This window comes from Pelophylax lessonae (genome assembly GCF_965119305.1).
Source record: "Pelophylax lessonae genome assembly, chromosome: 1".
Taxonomy (NCBI): domain Eukaryota; kingdom Metazoa; phylum Chordata; class Amphibia; order Anura; family Ranidae; genus Pelophylax; species Pelophylax lessonae.
Window position 1 is genome coordinate 204,758,290 of NC_138768.1, and position 21,291 is coordinate 204,779,580.

Consider the following 21,291-nt stretch of genomic DNA (forward strand, 5'->3'; position numbering starts at 1 on the left):
GAACGGTTCGTTCCAGCCCTCTAAGCCATTCACATTCCTGGGGTGGAAAATTGGCAGGCAGATTACCTCAGTCGGCAGGCGTTAGACCAAGGGGAGTGATCCCTTCATCTGGAGGGATTTCATCAGCTGTGTCTGGTGGGGCACCCCCGAGGTGGATCTGTTGGCATCTCGGCTCAACAGAAATGTGCAGAGGTTTATGGCTCAGTCAAGGGATCCTCTGGCAGACACCACAGATGTGCTGGTGGCCCCCGTGGGGTCAGTATCGGCTGATTTACGCCTTCCCTCCTCAAGCTTCTGCCCAGACTTCTATTCAGGATAGAGGCAGAAGGGATTCCGGTCATCTTAGTGGCTTCAGACTGGCCTCGACGTGCTTGGTACGCCGATCTGGTGCGGAAAGTTGCCGATGTTCCTTGGAAGCTTCCTCTCAGGGGAGGATCTGCTTTCCCGAGGACCGATCTTCCATCCTGCTTTACAGTCGCTGGCTTTGACGGCTTGGCTGTTGAACGCCAGGTGCTGAAGGATAGAGGTTCATCTAAATAGGTGATTCCTACACTGCTGAAAGCTAGGAAATCTACTTCTAGGAAGATCTACCATCGTACGTGGAAGACGTACATTGCATGGTGTGAGTCACTTGGGGTTCATCCTCGCTCCTTCTGGGTGGCTCAGGTCTTACCCTTCCTTCAATGGGGGTTGAACAGAAATTGGCCTTGAGTACCATCAAAGGCCAGGTGTCGGTTTTGGTGGTCTTCTTCAAAAGATCTTTGGCCACGCGCTCCTTGGTGCTTACCTTTCTTCAGGGCATCTGACATTTGGTCCCTCCAGTGCGGGCTCCGTTGCCACCTTGGGAACTAAATTTGGTGCTTTCAGCTTCATAGAAGCCTCCCTTTGAAATTATTTGGGAGATTCCCCTGCTTAAGCTGTCCCAGAAGGTGGCCTTTTTGGTGGCTATCATCTCTGTGCTCAGAGTGTCGTAACTGGCGGCGTTATCCTGTTGTTCATCCTATCTGGTGATTCACAGGGATAAGGTGGTTCTTCGCCCTGTCCGGTCTGTCTTTTCTTTCCAAAGGTTGTCTCTGATTTTCATTTGAATGAAGACAATGTGTTGCCTTCCCTGTATCCCAGGCCTAAACATTCAAACGAAATTTGCTTGCATGCCTTGGATGTGGTTCGAGCCATTGGGGTGTACCTGGCAGCTACGGAGTCTTTCAGGAAGTCACGATTCTCTATTTGTGCTCGCAGACGGACCTCGAAAAGGGGTGTCTGCTTTTTCTGAGACCATTTCCAGATAGATCAGACACAGTGGTTCAGGCATATTCCATCAGGGGGTCGGTTTCCTCCTTTTACCTGTCAAGGTGCACTCTACTAGGGCGCTTAATGCTTCCTGGACCTTCTGTCATCAGGCGTCAGTGACGCAGGTTTGCAAGGCGGCCACCTGGAATTTTTTTCTGCCTAGTGTCGTCCTCCTGTAGGGGGCAGTATAACCCAATTGCTGTGAATACCAGGAGCTGTGTCTGTCAATGAACATCAGAGAAATGGATTTTACGGTAAGTCAAAAATCCCATTTTTTTCTATGACAGGCATATACAGTACTACCAGCTATACATTTTCTTCTGTTATCTGTTTACAAATGAGACCCTCCCTAATCATAGAGACTCTGAAATGACCATTAATTAATTAGATGACAATTTGCAAATTTACAAAGCTTGTGTTGCTGTCCGCTAGTAACTTTAGATGTGTTACAGGAATTTGCAAACTTTTTTTTTTTTTTTTTATTGATTGTATTGCTTTTGAACTTTAACTACACATATTGTGGGCATTACAGCTGAGTAATGGAAAGTAACTGTTTTTATCCTTCTTTGAGCTGGTTTGTCAGACAATCTGGAAGTCAGTGTAGCTGTTGTGTAAAAGTTCTGTTATGTGTAAATTTTGTTTATGTCAGCTTCCTATGTGTTCTGGTTTCCTGCCCCATCCCCAAACCCTTCTGATAGGATTACTTTGGTGATATTTTCCCTGATGTGTACATGCCTCCTTTGTAACAAAAGCATAGAGCAAAAATCCATACAAATTTGTAGATAATTGAGACTATATAAATATATATATATAATGTTGGTGATTATATTTTAATTTGTTTTTTTTTTTTCTGTTTTCTTATTCCTCCAGAGGAATTACTATCATCTCAAGAAAAGTCACCTGGTACCAAGGATGTGATAGTAAATGTAGACTATAGTAAAAAGGCTGAGGCAGAGTCTTCGAAACAGTTCTCAAGTGACACAAGTCCCATGATGCGAAAAGGTATCCACATAATGTGTGAAGCTGTATTTGTTTCTCATCTGTTGAGAGTCACAGGGTCTTTCACCTTTGGATTGTACTGCTGTCTGCAGAAGGATTGCACACTTGCAAACAAAAGACTATAGGCCACCTCCTCCTACCACCAGCATACTTCATTTTTTTCTCCTAGGTGGTGGATGAACATGTTTTCTTTAGCTCTGCTGTGTAAAAGACTTATTAGCACCATTTTATTTTCTTTTCTTTAATGAATAATCTTCTCTACATCGCTGCTAGGGCTGGTGTATTGGACTGCATCGGTGGAGGGGGAACCTCAGCCTGCATTTTTGAATGCCAAGTCTGGACCCTGCTAGACTGGATATTGCAGGGATAGCCTGGAAATGACCTCAGGGCACACAGGGACCAGGAGCTTTCCTGGCTCTATCCTGGTATCAAGTTAGCTGCAGAGTGCTTTCTAGGTCCAGAGCCTAAAGCATTGCCCTGGCACTTGACCTTTTTCTAAAGACTCACTTTGTTGCTGGGCACCTTTGAATTTCCGATTTCCTCCCAGTTTTCACAGCAAAAGGGATGAACACTGTGGTACTTAACACTGACCTCATCCAATGGGTGGAGTGTTGCGTGTGCGCACGACCCATGCCCTCTGCAATACAGTGTCAGGGAAGCATTTCCCCGCTACTGCTTCTGCTTGCAAAGAACCTCATAGAGCTCCAATCTTTGCTCAGTTCCTGCTGCCTGTCTACAGTGATTTTGGTCACCTCATTAACCCTCTTCTGCTACTAGCTCTTTGGGTTTCATGAGTAGCTAAGCCCTTGCCTCTTACTCTGAATCCCTAAGTTGTCACATGGTTGCAACATGTCTGAATCTAGACACAAGGGGGCAGTCCCACTGTAACGAGCTCCCTCCGATCACATTCTTCTAATGGTCCTACAACATGCCCCCCACTGATGGAGCCCAGAATATGTTTGCCTGTCTATTTCGTCATCAGGGTCCTCTTTAGCTTTGCTGGGTGTGCACGGTTCTTCTGCCCTTTTAGGCTGAGGTTTTCACTACAGTTATGCAGGACTTTGTAGCTAGCAAATACCTTGGTGAGCCATAGAGGTGACATGAGTACCTTCTCCTGCAGAGTCTACATGTTATTTACCAAAGGCGAATTCTGGGCCACTTACCATAATGGTTCTGTCTGAGTTGCTGTTATCCCCACATTTAAAGAGACTGTTTTCATTGTGCTCTGTGATAGGAGAAGGGGATACTGTGCTGTTCATCTGCCCCTCAACCAGTCATAGAGCACCTTGCATTAATTGAAAAGAATGCAAGATGTTTTTTAATTAACAGGGATGCTGAGCAGCCCAGGGTGATCTCGGTGCTTCTGGCGGGACAATAGATTTCAGGTCTGTGCAGGGTTGTTGAAAAACTAAAGGTTTTAAACAACAAAGCAGCAGAGCCAGGTAATGTCACTCCTGATTACTGGATTACATTGATAGTGTCATCGGTGGACCTGGTCCAAAAACAGGAAGAGCTGCCTGGGTGATGGCTTGCACTGCCACCTATATAGTGGCTGCTACACAGCACTGTTGGGTGGATGAGAACTTTAAAACTCTTACTCTTTGTTGTGGATAACCTGTAGAGAAAACTTATTTCCAATTGTTTTTCTTTTAACGATTGGTTGCAAATTATTATCTAAAATATAAGTACAGTTATTTGTATACCTGTATATCTTACAATGTATATGTTTAGTTTTGCCATTTAAAATGCATTCATGCTGTGAAGTAGTTTATTGGCTACAGTTTCCCTGCCATGTACATCATTTGGTATGATTTTTCTCATCTCAGGTATATAGAACCAGAGAGGAACACATGGGGTTCAATAAAAGATTTTAGCCTTTTCAAACGTTTACTTTAGAGTAAAGAAGAAGTACAGCCAAGCTCCTTTGGCTGTACTTCTCCTGTGGATTACAGGAGTGTTTTGTTCTGCACTCCTGCAATCCGTTTTCAGCTGACAGTGGGTTGAAGTCTACTGTCGGCTGACCTTACAGAGGCGGTCCAGGCTGGGAAAAGATCGCACAGTCACCAGCTCTTTGTTCAGAGCGGCAGGAAGAACTGAGTGATCAGTGGTGTTTGATCTTCAGTTCTCACCCTTAGAGATGACGGGGGGACCGATGCACCATCACATCGATTCTGAATCCACCTAGGTGCCCTCTGCCCTGTGTTGACCACAAAAAGCACAGATCCATTTTTTTTTTTTTTCGTGCCTCGTGTATATTGTAATTCCTAATGATGGCAATGGCAGCACATGAAAACACATGCGTTTCTAGCACATGGTAGCCACCGACTATCATAACAACCTCCACTTTATTTACCATTTGATTGATTAACAAAACGTAACAAAGTAGCAGGGAATGCATGAAAGCACACGTTAAGAGTCCATTCACACTGCCGCGACTTGTGAGGCGACTTGTGTGCCCTCAAGTCGCCCCAAGTCGCTTGACTTAACAAAAGCAATGTTAATCAATGAGTGCCGTCTTAATTAGCACTACTGAAGTCGTTCCCACTTCAGAAAAGGGTCCTGTACTACTTTGAGGCGACTTGTATCCGACTTGTCCCATAGACTTCAATGGGAGTCGCCTCCTTATCTTTGAAGTGACTTGTGATCCGACTTTCCATTAAAATGGTCCTGAACCAGAAAAAAAGATAATTTTTCTTAGAATTTTTAGTAGCGCAGGGATGGGGCTCCGCTCCACCTGGGCGTTTTGTTGCAGGCGTTTATCCGGCATTTTTTGGGCGTCTTTGGAGGCAGGCATGACTTTTTTTTGGATTTAGTGTCTGGGGGGTCTAAAAAGTGTACCTGTGAAGTTTCAGCGCTGTAGCATGTCCAGAACCAGAAAAAAAGATAATTTTTCTTAGAATTTTTAGTAACACAGGGATGGGGCTCCGCTCCACCTGGGCGTTTTTGTTGCAGGCATTTATTGAGCATTTTTTGGGCGTCTTTGGAAGCAGGCATGACATCTGAACTTCTGTATAGGGGTATATATATATATACACATACAGGTGTGATAGGAGCGAAACCCTATCCCTGCAAATAATTTCATTAACGCAGGAATGGGGTTCCGCTCCTTTCACACCTATATGTGTATATATACATATATGTGTGTATATATACCCCTACACAGAAGTTCAGATGTCATGCCTGCCTCCAAAGACGCCCAAAAAATGCCCGATAAACGCCCAAACACTAAATTCAAAGAAATCTCATTTTTTTTTCAATAATTGGCTCTCTATCAAAAACGACAATTTTTAAGAACTTTTTTTTTGTGTGATTGAGCATGACCCAGAACCATCATATTCTGATTGGCCAAATACAAAGTCGTACAAAGTCATCTATCATACAAGTCGCACTGAGTTCGCACAAAGTCGCGCTGAAGTCACGCTGAAAGTCGCGTTAACAAGTCGCCCCTTATGAGGCGACTTTCTGGTCGCGGCAGTGTGAATGGGGTCTGACACACATGAAAGCGTGTGTTAAAAATTCTTGACAACAGAAAGGTGAACCGAGCCTAAGAGTTTAAGGTTACCATTCTTTTTGTTGGTGTTAACATAGCTAAACACAAATAACACTGCTTTTCATTTTTCTTTTTAAATAATATCCAGATGATGAAGACGATGGAAAAACACCTACACAACCTCTTTTGAAAAAAGGCAGGCATTATCACTTTTGTTTTAGCTACATCCCTTTTTAGTCTTAATCTTTTCTTTATTTCCTGTATCCTTTTCTGTATGCTTCCTAAGTGTTCTCTGTGAGTTTTCTTTTCTTGACCATGACATACATTCCACTGTAGGATAGAAGTGACATCTGGACAGATGACCAGAACTTGGGGAAAACTATGATTTTGTAGTCAGTAATGAGGCATAAAACCTGACTTTTGTTTTTCAGGATTTTTTTTTCCGTTTTTTTTTTTTTTTTTTTTTTACTATGTATCCTATTCCACTTTTTGAGGTTTTCTCATTTTGTTTATCTGTGGACAGACCAAATAATGTTTTTAAATTTCTGCTTTGTTTGAACAATGATTTGAAAGTGGAACATGGATTCTTTCACTGTAGGTTTTTTTAGGATGATTGCGAGTATGATTATGGGCCTGAGTTATGCAGGCTCTTTTGTGTTTTTTAGCTGCAAAGTCCAATACTATTGACCGTATTGAAGACCACATTCGATTTGCTAGTCCTTCAGCATTAAAAAAAAAATCTGAAGTACCTAGGATCTTTTTTAGTCTTTACACAAATGTAGTGCTTTAGTTCATTGCACCACATTCCTTCCATGAGCACATCCTATGCACCTGATTATTAACAAAGGAGACCCTCCACAAGTGCTTTCAGAAAAGCTGTGTAATTCACTAATAATTTGTCTTACCCTTCTCCATTGAAAGCGAAAATTGGACAGGAGTGGAGGTGGAATATTAACATTGGGGAGGAAGGCCTTCTTGCCCAGGGTTTGAAGTTTAGGAGATACTAGTCCTTTCATAGTGATACATGTTTTGTTACTCTTCGACTGTAAGGTCAATCAGCTTTCTCGGCATCAGGTGCTATTGAGCATATTTTGTAATAGTGTGAGCAGTGCAGTTTTGAGAAAAAAAAATTAACCATAAAGATATTTTTTGTTGACATTTAGATGCTGTGCAGTGTATCTTTAAAATATTTCAATGCAGTAAACAAGTACATGAACCGCTATGTCAGGGCAGCTTGCTTTGGTATTAAAGTTGTGACTGGAGGATTGGATCAAGGAGATCCTGTAGAAGGAAAAGGAGAAGTAATCTTGGCTGTGTTACGAGACAGACAATTCACTTACTACTTCCTACTCTTTTCATCTTTTGCAGTTAAAAAAACAAAAAAAAACAAACCGATGCTGTGCGTTGTGTTTTATTTTTGTGTCCTGCCTTTGCAGATTCCAAAGGACATGGTGTAGCACTGAATTCTGCAGACCAGAGACTTCTGGACGCCAGCTTACAGTTCCAGAGAAAGCAAGGCAAAAATACCATTGATGTGTGGTGGCTCTTTGACGATGGAGGTAGCTATATGAAGGGTTAAATAAGATGTTTCTTCACAATTCTAGACATAAAGACCAATATTAGAACTGTATCTTTACATTCCATTCCTGTGAGCAATTAGAGGTTTTTTTTTTTTTACACCAGGAACTTGGCATTTTCCGTTTGGTAGCCTTTCATTAAAACCAGCAATAGCTATCATATAACTTACTTCTCCTAATAACCTCAGAAAATCACTGTTATCTAGTATTTATATCAACCCCTGGATTGGTTTAATTAAATAACAAATTTGATTTCCAAATAACCATCATATTACCTCCTTTTCGTTTAATGTGTTGCAGTTGTTTGTCTTTCAGCATTGGCATCAGTTCACAAAAGCATGATATGTGCATTTTTTCCATTACCATGTATTACTTGCTAATTTTGTACACATCTTTATCATTTCTCAAAAAAATGAAAGGAACTCTTTTTAATCGGAGAATAACATCAAGTCAAAAAGCTCATGGGATATTGATCTGGTCAGTTAAGTAACGGAGGCAGTTGTTGGTCAGTTTTGACTGCTTTGGTGATAATCAAATTAACAGCAGGTGCACTAGATGGACAACAATGAGACAACCTCCAAAACAAGAATGTTTTTACAGGTGGAGGCCACTCTTTTCTGACTGTTTTTCACTAGTTTTGAGTTTGGCTAGGGTTATGTGTCACTACTGGTAGCATGAGGCGATAGCTGGACCCTATAGAGGTTGCAAAGGCAGTCAAACTCCTCCAGGATGGCACATCAATACCAGAAGGTTTGCTGTGTCTCCCAGCACAGTCTCAAGAGCATGGAGGAGATTCCAGGAGACAGGCAGTTACTCTAGGAAAGTTAGACAGGCCATAGAAGGTCCTTAACCTTAACCCATCTGCAGGGCTGGTATCTGCTCCTTTGTGCAAGGAGAAACAGGATGAGCACTGTCAGAGCTGTACAAAATGACCTCCAGCAGGCCACTGGTGTGAATGTCTCTGACAAAACAATCTGAAACAGACTTCATGAGGATGGCCTGAGGGCCCGACGTCCTCTGTTGGGCCCTGTGCTCACTGCCCGGCACTGTGGAGCTCGATTGGCATTTGCGATTGAATACCAGAATTGGCAGGTCCACCACTGGGCGCCCTGTGTGTTTCACAGATGGGGTTCACCCTGAGAACATGTGACAGACGTGAAGGATCTGGAGAAGTCGTAGAGAACATTATGCTGCCTGTAACATCATTCAGCATTACCAGTTTGATGGTGGCTCAGTGATGGTCTTCAGAGGCATATCCATGTAGGGATGCACAGACCTTCACAGGCTAGAGAATGGCACCTTGACTGCCATTCGGTATCGGAATGAAATCCTTGGACCCATTGTCAGACCCTACACTGGTGCAGTGGTTCCTGGGTTCCTGCTGGTGCACAACAATGCCCGGCCTCATGTGGTAAAAGTATGCGGTCAGTTCTTGGAGGATGAAAGAATTGATACCACTGAATTGCCCCCACGCTCGCCTGACCTGAATCCAATAAAACACCTCTGGGACATTGTTTTGGTCCACCTGACAGTGTATATACACTGCTCAAAAAAACTAAAGGAAGGCTTTGAAAACACATCAGATCTCAAAGGGGGAAAATCTCATACTGAATATCTATACTGATATGGACTGGGTAATGTGTTAGGAACGAAAAGATGCCAAATCGTTGATGGAAATAAAAATGAACACCCTCTAGAGGGCTGAATTCAAAGACCCCTCCAAAAATCAAAGTGAAAAAATGATGCAGCAGGCTAGTCCATTTTGTGGAAAATTCATTGCAGCAACTCAAAATGGTAGTTTTTCTACGGCCTCCACATGCTTGTTATGCATGCCTGACAATGTCGGGGCATGCTCCTAATGAGACAACAGATGGTGTCCTGGGGTATTTTCTCCCAGATCTGGACCAGGGCATCACTGAGCTCCTAATAATGTCCTAGAGGGTTTTCTATTGGATTTAGGTCAGGCGAGGGGGCCATTCAATGGTATCAATTCCTTCATTCTCCAGGAATTCTCCAGGAACTCTCACTACATAAGTCCAGGCATTGTCGTGCACCAAGAGGAAACAAGGACCCACTGCACCAGCGTATGGTTTGAAAATGGGTTCAAGGATTTCATCCCAATTCCTAATGGCAGTCAGGGTGCCATTGTCAAGCCTGTAGAGGTCTGTATGTTCCTCCATGGACATGCCTCCCCAGACCATCACTGACCCACCACCAAACCAGTCATGCTGAATATTACAGGCAGCATAACGTTCACCATGGCTTTTCCGCACCCTTTTGCATCTGTCACATGTGCCCAGGATGACCCTGCTCTAATCTGTGAAAAGCACAGGGTGCCAGTGGCAGACTTGCCAATTCTGGTGTTTAAAGGTAAATGCCAATCAAGCTCCACAGTGCCTGGCAGCAAGCACGGGGCCTACTAGAAGACGCCGGGCCCTCAGGCTACCCTCATGAAGTCTGTTTCTGATTGTTTGGTCAGAGACATTCCCACCAGTGGCCTGCTGGAGGTCATTTTGTAGGGCTCTGGCAGTGCTCATCATTTCTCCTTGCACAAAGGAGCAGATACTGGTCCTACTGATGGGCTAAGGACCTTCTACGGCCCCGTCCAGCTCTCCTATAGTAACTGTCTGTCTTCTGGAATCGCCTTCATGCTCTTGAGACTGTGCTGGGAGACACAGCAAACCTTCTGGCAAGGGCACATATTGATGTGCCATCCTGTTGGAGTTGGACTGCCTTTCCAACCTCTATAGGGTCCAAGTATCATCTCATGCTAACAGTAGTGACACTGACCCTAGCCAAATGCAAAACTAGCGAAAAATTAAAAAGGGAAAGTGGCCTCCACCTGTAAAACCATTCCTGTTTTGTGAGTTGGCTCATTGTTGTCAGTCTAGTGCACCTGTTCATTTCATTAACACCAAAGCAACTGAAACTGATAAACAACCCCCTGTGTATGTAACTGACCAGATCAATTTTCCAGGAGTTTGACTTGATACTATACTCTGATTAAAACATGTTCCTTTAATTTTTTTGAGCAGTGTGTGTGTGTGTGTATATATATATATTTTATGTTAAAGATTTTTGTAGTAATCAAATTATGGGTTATACTGCAGTGCTTTTTAAATTCAGAGCTCCAGTACCTACCTGCACCGTTTATTGGAAAAGTGTGTGGTAATTACTGATCTCTTGAGCAAGAGTAAGATCATCTATACACATGACATAGCAGTCGGCTAATCTCTCAGCTAGAAATTGTTCTGTTTAATCTTGGGAACTAAAAGTACATAATTTTCTTTCTGCCAAATATACACGTTTTTGTGCTGAGAAGACACACCTGGCAAACGGTAGACAGCATCAAAGAACTAATATGATTAAATGGGATAGGAGGGTTAAAGGTTGTACCCTTGATAAATGCACAATTTTATCCTGTGATTTAACTTACCCGCAAGTGTATGCAAGATGTCAGGTGTGAATGGGAAATATTAAGTAGCCCTGCAAGAAGCAGAAAATAGTAGACTGCATCATACTAAATGATTCCACACAATGTGATAGTAGCAGAATGCATACCTACTAAGTGGCACTGAACAGTGAAAAAAAAAATATCTTTAGTTAGTGAAACTCTATTGTTGATGTTTACAGTAGCAGCCTGCTAAGGTTGTTAAGCTGGCCATACACTTTTAGATTTAATTTGTCTAGCTTGGAGGCCGAACAAAATGACTCTATCCTCCTTAACCACTTGCCTACTGGGCACATTTACCCCCTACCTGCCCAGGCCAATTTTCAGCTTTTAGCGCTGTCACACTTTGAATGACAATTGTGCGGTCATGCAACACTGTACCCAAATTAAATTATCATTCTTTTCACACAAATAGAGCTTTCTTTTGGTGGTATTTAATCACCACTGGGTTTTTTTTTTTTTTTTTTTTTTTGCTGAACAAATGAAAAAAAACTAGGAATTTTGAAAAAAAAAAAAAACATTTTTCATAGTTTGTTATAAAATTCTGCAAACAGGTAATGTTTCTCCTTCACTGATGTTCACTGATGAGGCTGCATTGATAGGTGGCACTGATAGCCAGAACTAATGGGCTCTGACAGTTGGCACTAAGAGGTGACACTAATGGGCATCATTGATGGGCACTAATAGGTGGCACTGATAGGAGACACTGGCAGCATTGGTGGGCACTGATTGGCAGCATTGGTGGGCACTGATTGGCTACACTGGTGGGCAGTGTTAGGACTGCACTGATAATCAGGACACTGATAATCAGTGCCTTAATTATCGATATCAATGTCCCTTTAACGCAAGCTGGTTATTGGCTCTCTTTTTCTCTCCTTATGCTGTTAGCGTGAGGAAAGAAAACCCAATAACCTGCTTGTGTTGGCATCCGTGATCAGCTGTCATTAGACACAGCTGATCACGTGGTAAAGGGCTGCTGTGATTGACCCTTTACCCTGATCTGTGATCAGCTGAATCCAAAGGAAGGAAGCAAGCGCGATCACGGTAGGACGTCCAGGTATGCCCTCCCCGCAAAATAAGCCTGTGCTGTAGTGGTCATTCAGCTATAGCACGGGCAGGAATGGGTTAAACATCACAAATGGTCATATCATCCTGCTAGGTGGTGATGGCAGCAGCTACATCTCCTTGTATGCAGCCACTGTTCGGCCAAAATCTTTCCAGCAAGCTCTTTTGACAAGTGGAGTGCCAAAGGGGAATCCCAGAAGAGAAGGATCACAGCTGCTCTGTGCAAAACCATTGCACAGAGCAAGTAAGTACGACGTGTTTGTTAACATCATTTTTTTTTTGTTTTTTTTTATAACAGTTATTTAATTTTCATGGCCAAAATAGAAGAAAATATTATTATAGAACATTTATTTTTGCTTGAAGGTTGATGGGGATTTAAAGATTGATTACACTATTGTACATTTTTATGAAAAAAAATTATTTTTTCATACTCTAGAGGGGCCTCAGTAATTATAAGGATTCACCATACGATTCTATACTAATCTTCACCATCACGCTATTTATTTGCTGAACTTGTGTTCTTCATAACTTGTAATAGTATCAGATTTAATATGGCTAATGACCATGATAACTCAGGAAGTGTCCTGTAGGCAGGGGGCAGCTTATAATGGGATGTGCATGATGTAGCACTTTCAGAAATTGCTTGCCATTGAAAACAGTGCTGGATCAGCTGGTGAGCTTGGACCACTCTCTCCGGCAGTAATACACAGCAGGGTCTGTAGAGCTTGGCTTGAGAACAAATGTTCAGAAACTCTCCAGCTGATCAGATCACTGTTCCTGTTCACTGTTTGATTCCTATTCAGTTTCATCTGATGCGCGGTTTGACCTCATTCCCATTGTTACTCCCTGAGGAAAGATCCAGCTGTGTTTTGCAGTTGATTTATGCTGAACCTTTTCTGAGGGGTGCAAATCTGTGCTGCTTATTGATTTTTCAGGACTGTTTTAGTTAGAAGAGTGGCCAGAAGGATGTCATGTACATTATACCACAGACTGTGTGTATATGTTGGGGTTGACTGAAGAGCAGCAGCTGTTGTCCATGATGAGATCACATGTTTACATATGTTCCATTTGTTTTTCTTTAAAGACATCCCAACCTAATCCCTTCTTATTTTGCTCAGGCCTTACATTGCTGATACCCTATCTGTTGACTACAAAAAAGAAGTGGAGTAATTGCAAGATCCGAGTTTTTATTGGTGGAAAAATAAACAGGATAGACCATGACCGCAGAGCGTATGTGTTTTTATTTTTCTTTCGATCTCTTTCATGTTCTAGTTTCTTTGGCTTTATAGTACTAATACATGCCCTTTTTTTTACTTCAACTGCCATCTCTGTTTTTTATTCTCTTCTCGTAAGTTCATTGGCCTTGATCTGCTGCAATGTTTTCTTTAAAATGGCACGATTACTGTACAATAACAATGGCAAAAAGTTACAGTATTTTGATTATGTAACACCTTCTGGTCTTTTGAAAGAAAGCTTCAGTACTCAACCAACCTTTACTACCTAAAGCCGGCCATACGTTGATCAAAATTCGGTCAGTCCCGCATTTCGTTTGGTGTGTGGGTTCCCCGTATGACAGAGATTATTTAAGTTGTTAACAAGTGATAATGTTGTTTGTTTGCCAAAGTTGAGCTTTATAAAAACATTATACCAAAATAAAAAAAAGAAAACCATTTGTCCATTTTTGACATTTCCAGCCAGCTATGTATTGCAGTCACATAATAATCTGTTCATAGCACTTAGTAATATTTAAAATGCTGGGCGATTTTGTATAAGCTTCAGTATACAGTATATGTCAATGGAAAACAAGTGCATATTAACTATACTAGTGTGTCGGATTTGGGGATAAAAGTGACGTCTTGTAAAGAATTTTAGATATACTACTGAAGGATTAAAAATCTTCCAACGATCAGTGCTGGAATCAACTTCAGTCCTTCACTACCCCTGTGACAGTGACCTGCTCATACTTGTATTGCCGTTATAAGAAAAAAAATACATATTGTCCCGCTGGTGCTCAGGAATAAGTTGCCAGCATGAAATATCACCTTTCAGTAATGTGTAGCATGCTTTGAAAAATCACCTCTCTCCCAGTCCAGTCTGTTGTTAACATGTGTGAGATGGCCTCAGCCGTACACTGTTTCACAAGCCACGTCCTCTAACATGTTTCATCCCACCCCCCAGGGTGTAGTCATAGAGGTAAACCTTTACGACTAAGTCCCAGTAAGAGGGGCGAAACATGTCACAGGGCTTGGCTTGTGGAGTGGTGTAAGGCTGAGTCCATCTCACACATGTTAACAACATAGACTGGGAGAGTAATGATTTTTCAATGCACCCCTGTGACAGTGGTCCCCTCTTCTCCCTGCTACACAGTATCAAATACACATTGCTTTTGTGATGCTCAGATGTAAACGATTATTCATGCATTTCTAGTACTGTGTGGCCAGTTTGAGCGTGAGCCTGGGGTCCCTGAGATGGTGCGAGTGTAAGGGATTGTTGCAAACTATTGCAGGAATTCTTTAATGACACTAGCATAAATAAAAATCACAATGTGGCTCTGCCCTAAGGAATAGACTTCTCAGAATCTAAGTTTAAGCTGGACTAATGTAATCCAATTTGTCCCTTACCGCTGCCAGTATTTATGATCCATTAAATTGTTATTCCTGTTTGAGAAGTGTGGGAAAAGCTGCTGTTCAAAGTGGTGTCTTACTAAGAGCTTAAAGCAAAAAAAAAAAAAAAAAAAAACCTTTTATCACCAAAAGATCTTTTGATGAAAGGAAAGATGACTAAATTATGACTTAATCAACAATAGGGCAAATCATTTATACCATAAAACTGAAATCCAAGGGGCAGCACACATTTATTTTAAATTTAGCATCCAAAAAACAAAAGCTTTTCCTGTTATATATTTAAAAGAACATTCGGATGACAACGTGTGATGTATTTTACATTGAAGGATTTTGGGGTGTTCTTTTAAAACCAAGGCTCTATTGTGTTATATTTTTGCTTTACATTTTTTAATGCAATCTTGTAAATGCAAATAGAAAATGCAATATACAGACCCTTAGAAGGGGTAGTGTATGTAGCCCAGCGCAAAGCACAGTAAAAACTAGTACAATGCTCCTCTATCAGAGCTTAGGGAAAGGTGGCACAAACAAGTCGTCGTGAAAATAAATGTGAATCGGTGTTGCAGCGCTGCTTCAATTGATAGTGAATAAAACTACATATAATGTGCAATTTCACATATAGATAAATAATGGTGCATCAAAAATTCATAAAAATTCATAAAAATTGGTGAAAAAAAATTGGTGAAACAAATATATATACATAGAGTCCATAATCTAGTCCATCAAAGAATGCAAATAAAGTGCTTCTGTGCTTAATCCGTGCTTGGATGGGGGTTTCCCCCGTGTGGTTTTCTACTTACCACAATGTGCTTGAAAACAGGCATGTAGTGATGATCACACTCTTTGCATGGGACTCTAATGTTGCCGATGGTAAGATCCTTGGTGGTGCTTGTTAATCCAGAGTTTCCTCATGTAAGAAAGAACCATCCATAGTGAAGACCGTTTTATCAAATTTTATTAAGTAAACAAGAATCATACTCACAAACATAATCAATAATAGAGCATATAGGACATGGCACGGTGGTTCGCTGCTCCCACAGCCGGATATGACGTGGCAGTCCCCTCGGCCAATAGCAAAATCCATGTTTTGAATGCTTTTAAGTGCAGAGGAGGGTTTTGGGGTCTTTTAGACCCCCAGATCCCTCCACAACAGTACCTGTCAAGTGCTAAAAAAAAAAATGTACGAAACTATCGGCCGATACCGATATTCAATGGCCAAAATATCGGTATCGGCAATGAAAATCCAATATCGGTCGATCACTATTAGACATTCTCTCCCCCTCTTTTTTTGCCTTACTTGTATATGTAAATACTCATCTGCTATAGAGAGACTTTAAAACCGAAATCAGCATAGTTTTTTCTTCTTGCATCCGTAGTGGTTCTCCATTCATACATGATAATATATGTATTTATGTGGATTTAGATGTGAATGAAAGTCAATACTGTGCATGCAAGAGTATGGATTTAGATGAGCTACACTAACTTTATGTAGAATGATAACTTCTTTGCCTCATCTGAAGATTTATGTGCCTTTGTTTGTTTTGGTTTTCTCTTATTTCTGATATTGGTGTGTTTTCAGGATGGCGACGTTGCTTAGCAAGTTCAGGATCGACTTCTCCGATATCATGGTCCTTGGTGATATCAACACAAAGCCAAAGAAAGAAGCGTATGTTAGCTCTTCATTTCTATATACATAACTACATTGTGATGACCTACTTTTTTATTTATTTACTTTTTTCTTCTTCAGACTGTTTGGGTAGTATAGCCCAGTGTTTCTCAACTCCGGTCCTCAGGGCACACTAACAGGCCAGGTTTGCAAGAAAACCAAAATGCATCACATGTGATATAATTTGCTGCTCATTGATTGCAGTATTCTAGTCTGCATCTCCCCAAGGTAATATTTAAAATCTGGCCTGTTAGTGAGCCCTGAGGACCGGAATTGAGAAACACTGGTATAGCCCCTAGACAATATTTCATCACTTTGAAAACCTGATCAGAGGTTTAATTGTCATATATGCTTTTTGGATAATAATTAGGCTGCTCTTTTAGGGGAATAATAAACATGTTCTATGATATTCTTTAGAATTCTTTAGAATTGCATATTGCCTCCTCACAACAAATGTTGGAAATGGGTACATTACCTGGGCATGCACCATGTGTGGAGGTGTGCAGAGACAGAAGTGTTTATAGGTAACTCTGCCCTCTCTCTTATGCAGACACTGCAGAAGCCTTGAATTTTTAAAGCAAGGTGGGTGAAGTCTGACATTAGTTCCTCATCAGGTGTGTTCCCCTTGAGATTGTCAGCAGGTAGTGGACAGATCATAGCCTATTGACTGACTATAGGATCTGCCTGCTGGCAATTACAAGGAGAGAGTGGATTTAATGGTGAACCAGCGTTGCTAGCATTACTGGCTATGAAGCCAATTGTGTCTTTAACAACCCATGACAGGTGGGGAGGAGAGGGGGTTAGTAGCGGCAAAGCTGCAGTCTGCCATGCAGCATACTGAGACAGGACCTCTGTCAACTTACAGTTGTCCCTAATTACCTCTGGTTTTGTTACCTATGAACTCAAGTTAAGTATTTTTTTTTAAATATGGCGCAGTAATAACACCACTTTGTACAAGTGCAGCTATAAAGAATTACATAAATCTGATGGGGTGAACTCATCCGTGTGCTGCCAGTCCTCCATTAATCAACCACAGGCTAGAATGGATCTCTGTCTCTCTCTCTTTCTCTCACTCCCTTTCCCTCACTCCCTTTCCCTCTTTATCTCTCGCCCTCCCTCTTTTCCTATCCATTTTCCCCTCTTTCTCTCGCTGTGTCTCTCCTGACATATTACACCGCTGCAGAAGCACTACCTGTCTTCCAGCAAGCTGGTAAAATGTATAAACTGTTGCAAAAACAACAAATCCGATAAATCCCAATAATTTATTACACAGATTTAGAGCGGTTTTAAGGCAGGGCCACATACAGCACAAAGAGAAGACGTGTTAGCTATGCATATAGGTATTATGGATTAAAGCAAAGTGTTGAGACAGTTGTAGACTTAAGCCTTGTACACAGTTTTTTCCATTCAACACAGCAGGTTAAATGAAAATAAAGTGTCAGCTCTGGTTGGAGCCGCTGTACTAACGATCTGATGTTAGCATAGCCATCTCTTCCGCTGAGCTGTTCTGTTCTGACAGGGTGAAGGCCCCCCTGCCAGGACACTCCGATCAGCGCTCTCAGCCATGGACTGAGAACTCTGATAAGAAACCGGTCGGCTGCTGGTTTTCCCGCATGCTCGTCCGATAGAAACCGGTCAAACAGCTGGCTTCTGTCGGACTGGCTGCCATACACGCAGGCCGAATGTTGGCCAATTTTTTTTTTTTTTTTTATTGAATCGGCATTCAGCCAGCGTGTACGGGGCTTTTGCAGGCCTTAGCAGAGGCAACAAACAGTGGTGGAAGACATCCCCTGTATCCCCATATTATTATGCTGCATTTCATATAGAATGGTCAACTACTTTTTTGGGGAGAGACACCATTTTGATATATTTCTGCTAACTTTAGTTTGTAAGCAATATTACAATGATAGTTTGGGCAGAGGCAAAATTTATAAACGTATAACCCCTTTAGAAACATACAGATATGACATGGGTGAGCTACTGTATTTTGATGACAATATTATAGTTCTGCAAGTTGCTGCTTGTTTTATCAGCTTTATTAATTGTATATTATCATCAACTTGTAAAAGGTGTGGCCCAACTCCAGCTGTTAAATGTTTTGCACTTGTTGAAAGTGAAGCATATTATAGCATCGCAGTAAATAAAGTTCTGGCAGCTGTCATCTTCATATGCACTTGCACCTGTTTTATACTACACTTTGTTCTGGCTTCATTAAGCTAAAATGTCTTTTACATTTTTTTTCAAAGCTCACTAACCGCTTTATCTTTCTCTTTTATACTGCTGGAATGTTGCTGAATCTGCCTTCTTACTTGCATATTTCTTGCACAGTGCATCTAAGAATGCTCTGTAATGCACTTGGCTCTGTCCATGATGACAACACATTGCCTAGGGATGAAAAGTACCCGGTGTAATGGTCAGATCTTTACTTAAATAATAAGTTGCCACTTTTATTTATTTGGCAAACTTGCAAGTATGAAATGAAAGTGAATATTGCAGTTCTTGCTATGGTTTTATTTTGTTACTATATAAAACTGTGGCATGTCCAAATTTCTCTACACATTTCATAAGACTAGCAGTCTCAGTGCCTTAGATTTTGACTCTGCAGACATACAATCCTAAAAACACAGTAAGTGCAATGCAGACACACACACAACCCGTCCCCCGTCTCTCTCCCCCCCCCCCCCCCCCCCCCCCGGCCGTCCCCCCCTCCCCCGTCCCATGCCACCATCATCTTCTGATGTCATCAGGGGACCGCTTGTCTCTTCCTGGTCCATGCAGCTGGCTTTGTAATGAGAAACGTGCCACAAGGCATCATCGGGAGGACAGCTGCAAAAAACAGAAAGAGGGGTCTGTAGAGTATTGGGAATTGGTACAGAAACATACTTGGCATTTGGTTGCTATTGTTGTGTATATTTGTTATCCCATACATTTTCTTCAACACATAGACAGCAACTTTGTTTCGTGATGTTGTCTGCCATGCATGCCAATCTTAAGGCTGCCAAGTCTATAAAATGCTTTGACAGCTTAATCTTGAAGTGGTTCTAAAGGCAGAAGGTTTTTTTATCTTAATGCATTCTAGGGGGCAACTAATACTTAAGCCCCATCTCTATCCAGCAATGTTGCATGAGCGACTCGATTGTCTGGAACTTTCCCTCCTGATTGGCTGAGACACAGCAGCGGGCACCATTGGCTCCCACTGCTGTCAATCAAAGCCAGTGAGCGAATGAGGGGAGAGAGGGAGGCAGGGCCGAGCCACGGCTCCGTCTCTGAATGGAAACACAGAGAATCGATTCGGCTTGGGTGCCCCCATAGCAAGCTGCTTGCTGTGGGGGCACTTGGCAGGAGGGAGGAGTCAGGTGGGCCCGTGTGGGACCCAAGAAGAGGAGGATCTGGGCTGCTCTGTGCAAAACAATTGCACAGAGCAGGTAAGTATGGCACATTTGTTATTTAAAAAAATAAATAAAAAAAATAAGACTTTAGTATCACTTTAAATAATCAGATACAATATTTGAATGGTATAGCCTGCAATACCTGCTTTGAGATCAGTTTACAATTGTACTTGTATGGCTCTTTTGATTGCCTGTATAACTTACACTTTACAAAGCTATCAATAGGCACATATGTTGAAGAGTAAAATGTCACTACAAGAGCAGATGGTACAGAGTATTTTGCAGATTGCTGAAATATTTATTAACAGGGGGCATGGCAGCAGAGGTCGTTTTTTCAGTTAAGGTTTTTGTACGCCAGTTATCTGCTCTATATTTCATGTGATGCTTTTATGGTCAGACAGAGGTTTTAGAGAAACCTTCTAAAATGGGACTTCCATTTATCCTGTAATCTTGTTAGCTTTAATTATGCTCTTTAGAAAAGCAACTTCAAAGCTGAAAATGACACCTTTCATTTACTACCTAAAACACATAAGTAACCTACTAACTAATTTGATTGTTCCAAGTCATGTTTATGGGCTGTGTTTATTGCCAGACCTTGCTTTGTCAGGATCACTTGTGGCAAATCCGGGATTTGGCAAGTGTTTGAACCCATCATCCCCCTGAAATATTATTCCGCCGCTTGTTTCATTTCATAAGCGTCAACCGGATTTGTCATTTCATACAACAAATCTGTTTGAGAATTATCTGGTTTCCCAGGGATGCCAACACATTGAATCAGTTATTTGTCTGATCCGGTTTAATTAAACAAAATGATTTGCTTTTTCTTTCAAGACGGTGATATTCTTGTCCATGGTAAAGTGGTGGCTTTTTTTATATTCCAGCAAAAAAGCTTAAGTTGTAGGTGACCTTGGGGAAGCATGCCTTTTCTGTGAAATCAGACTAGTGAATGATCATTTATTATGGCTTTTGTTTATATATGTGTCTTTTTGACTTCCAGTGTTGCAGCCTTTGAGGAGATGATTGAACCATTTAGACTGCACGAAGATGAAAAAGAACAAGATGTAGCTGACAAAATGAAAGAAGAAGAACCATGGAGAATAACAGATAATGAGCTAGAGCTGTACAAAACAAAGGTATACATTATCCTTGAACCCAATGTCTGGTTTTATTATTTAAAAAAAAAAAAAAAACAATTTAAGAAATACTATTTATGTTCCTTCCTTTTGTGTATGATAATGCCATGGCTTGTTACTTTGAAAATCCGTTACTCGGAGCAGCTCTGACATTTAGCAGTGGTGAATGAGCCAAAGGCCAAAGTACTGGAGCACGTCTTTTGTGCTAATCTGAAACATCATCTTATTTGTGCACCGTGCCTCTGTTTCCCTGTGTGCTAACAAAAGCTAGGCACAGCAGTTCATACACAGGCTCTCTTGATTTGTAGCTAATTAAAAAGAGGTGAGCTGTAAGAAATCTGTGTGGTAAGCAAACTAGTTGACATCTGTTTCCTTGCATCCTCCAGTGCATACCTCCCTGTGGTGCCTACTATATAAGGCCCCTTTCACACAGGCGGACCGCTCAGATCCGCCTGTCCGTTTTTTTGGCGGATCTGAACGGTTCCCCCATGCACCTCTATGGGGGATCGGATGTCAGCGGAGACATGTCTGCTGACATCCGATCCGTCAAATCTGGACGGATGTAAACCCTATTTTCCATCCGTCCAGCGGATCGGATGAGAACGGACCG

At 41.7% G+C, this 21,291-nt stretch overlaps 1 protein-coding gene across 3 annotated transcripts in view; it reads left to right on the forward strand.

Moving 5' to 3' along the window:
• The window catches only part of SLC12A2 (solute carrier family 12 member 2), a 192,835-nt gene that overhangs the window by 165,297 nt on the left and 6,247 nt on the right, over positions 1-21,291 (forward strand). The window contains exons 20-25 of one of the 3 annotated variants that reach the window (XM_082258915.1): positions 2,161-2,292; positions 5,928-5,975; positions 7,216-7,338; positions 12,991-13,102; positions 16,073-16,159; positions 20,546-20,681. In XM_082258915.1, the coding sequence (XP_082115041.1) occupies positions 2,161-2,292; positions 5,928-5,975; positions 7,216-7,338; positions 12,991-13,102; positions 16,073-16,159; positions 20,546-20,681 (638 nt within the window). Of the gene's footprint in view, positions 1-2,160; positions 2,293-5,927; positions 6,096-7,215; positions 7,339-12,990; positions 13,103-16,072; positions 16,160-20,545; positions 20,682-21,291 lie in introns of those variants that run through there. The other 2 variants (XM_082258913.1, XM_082258914.1) reach the window with 2 other exon arrangements.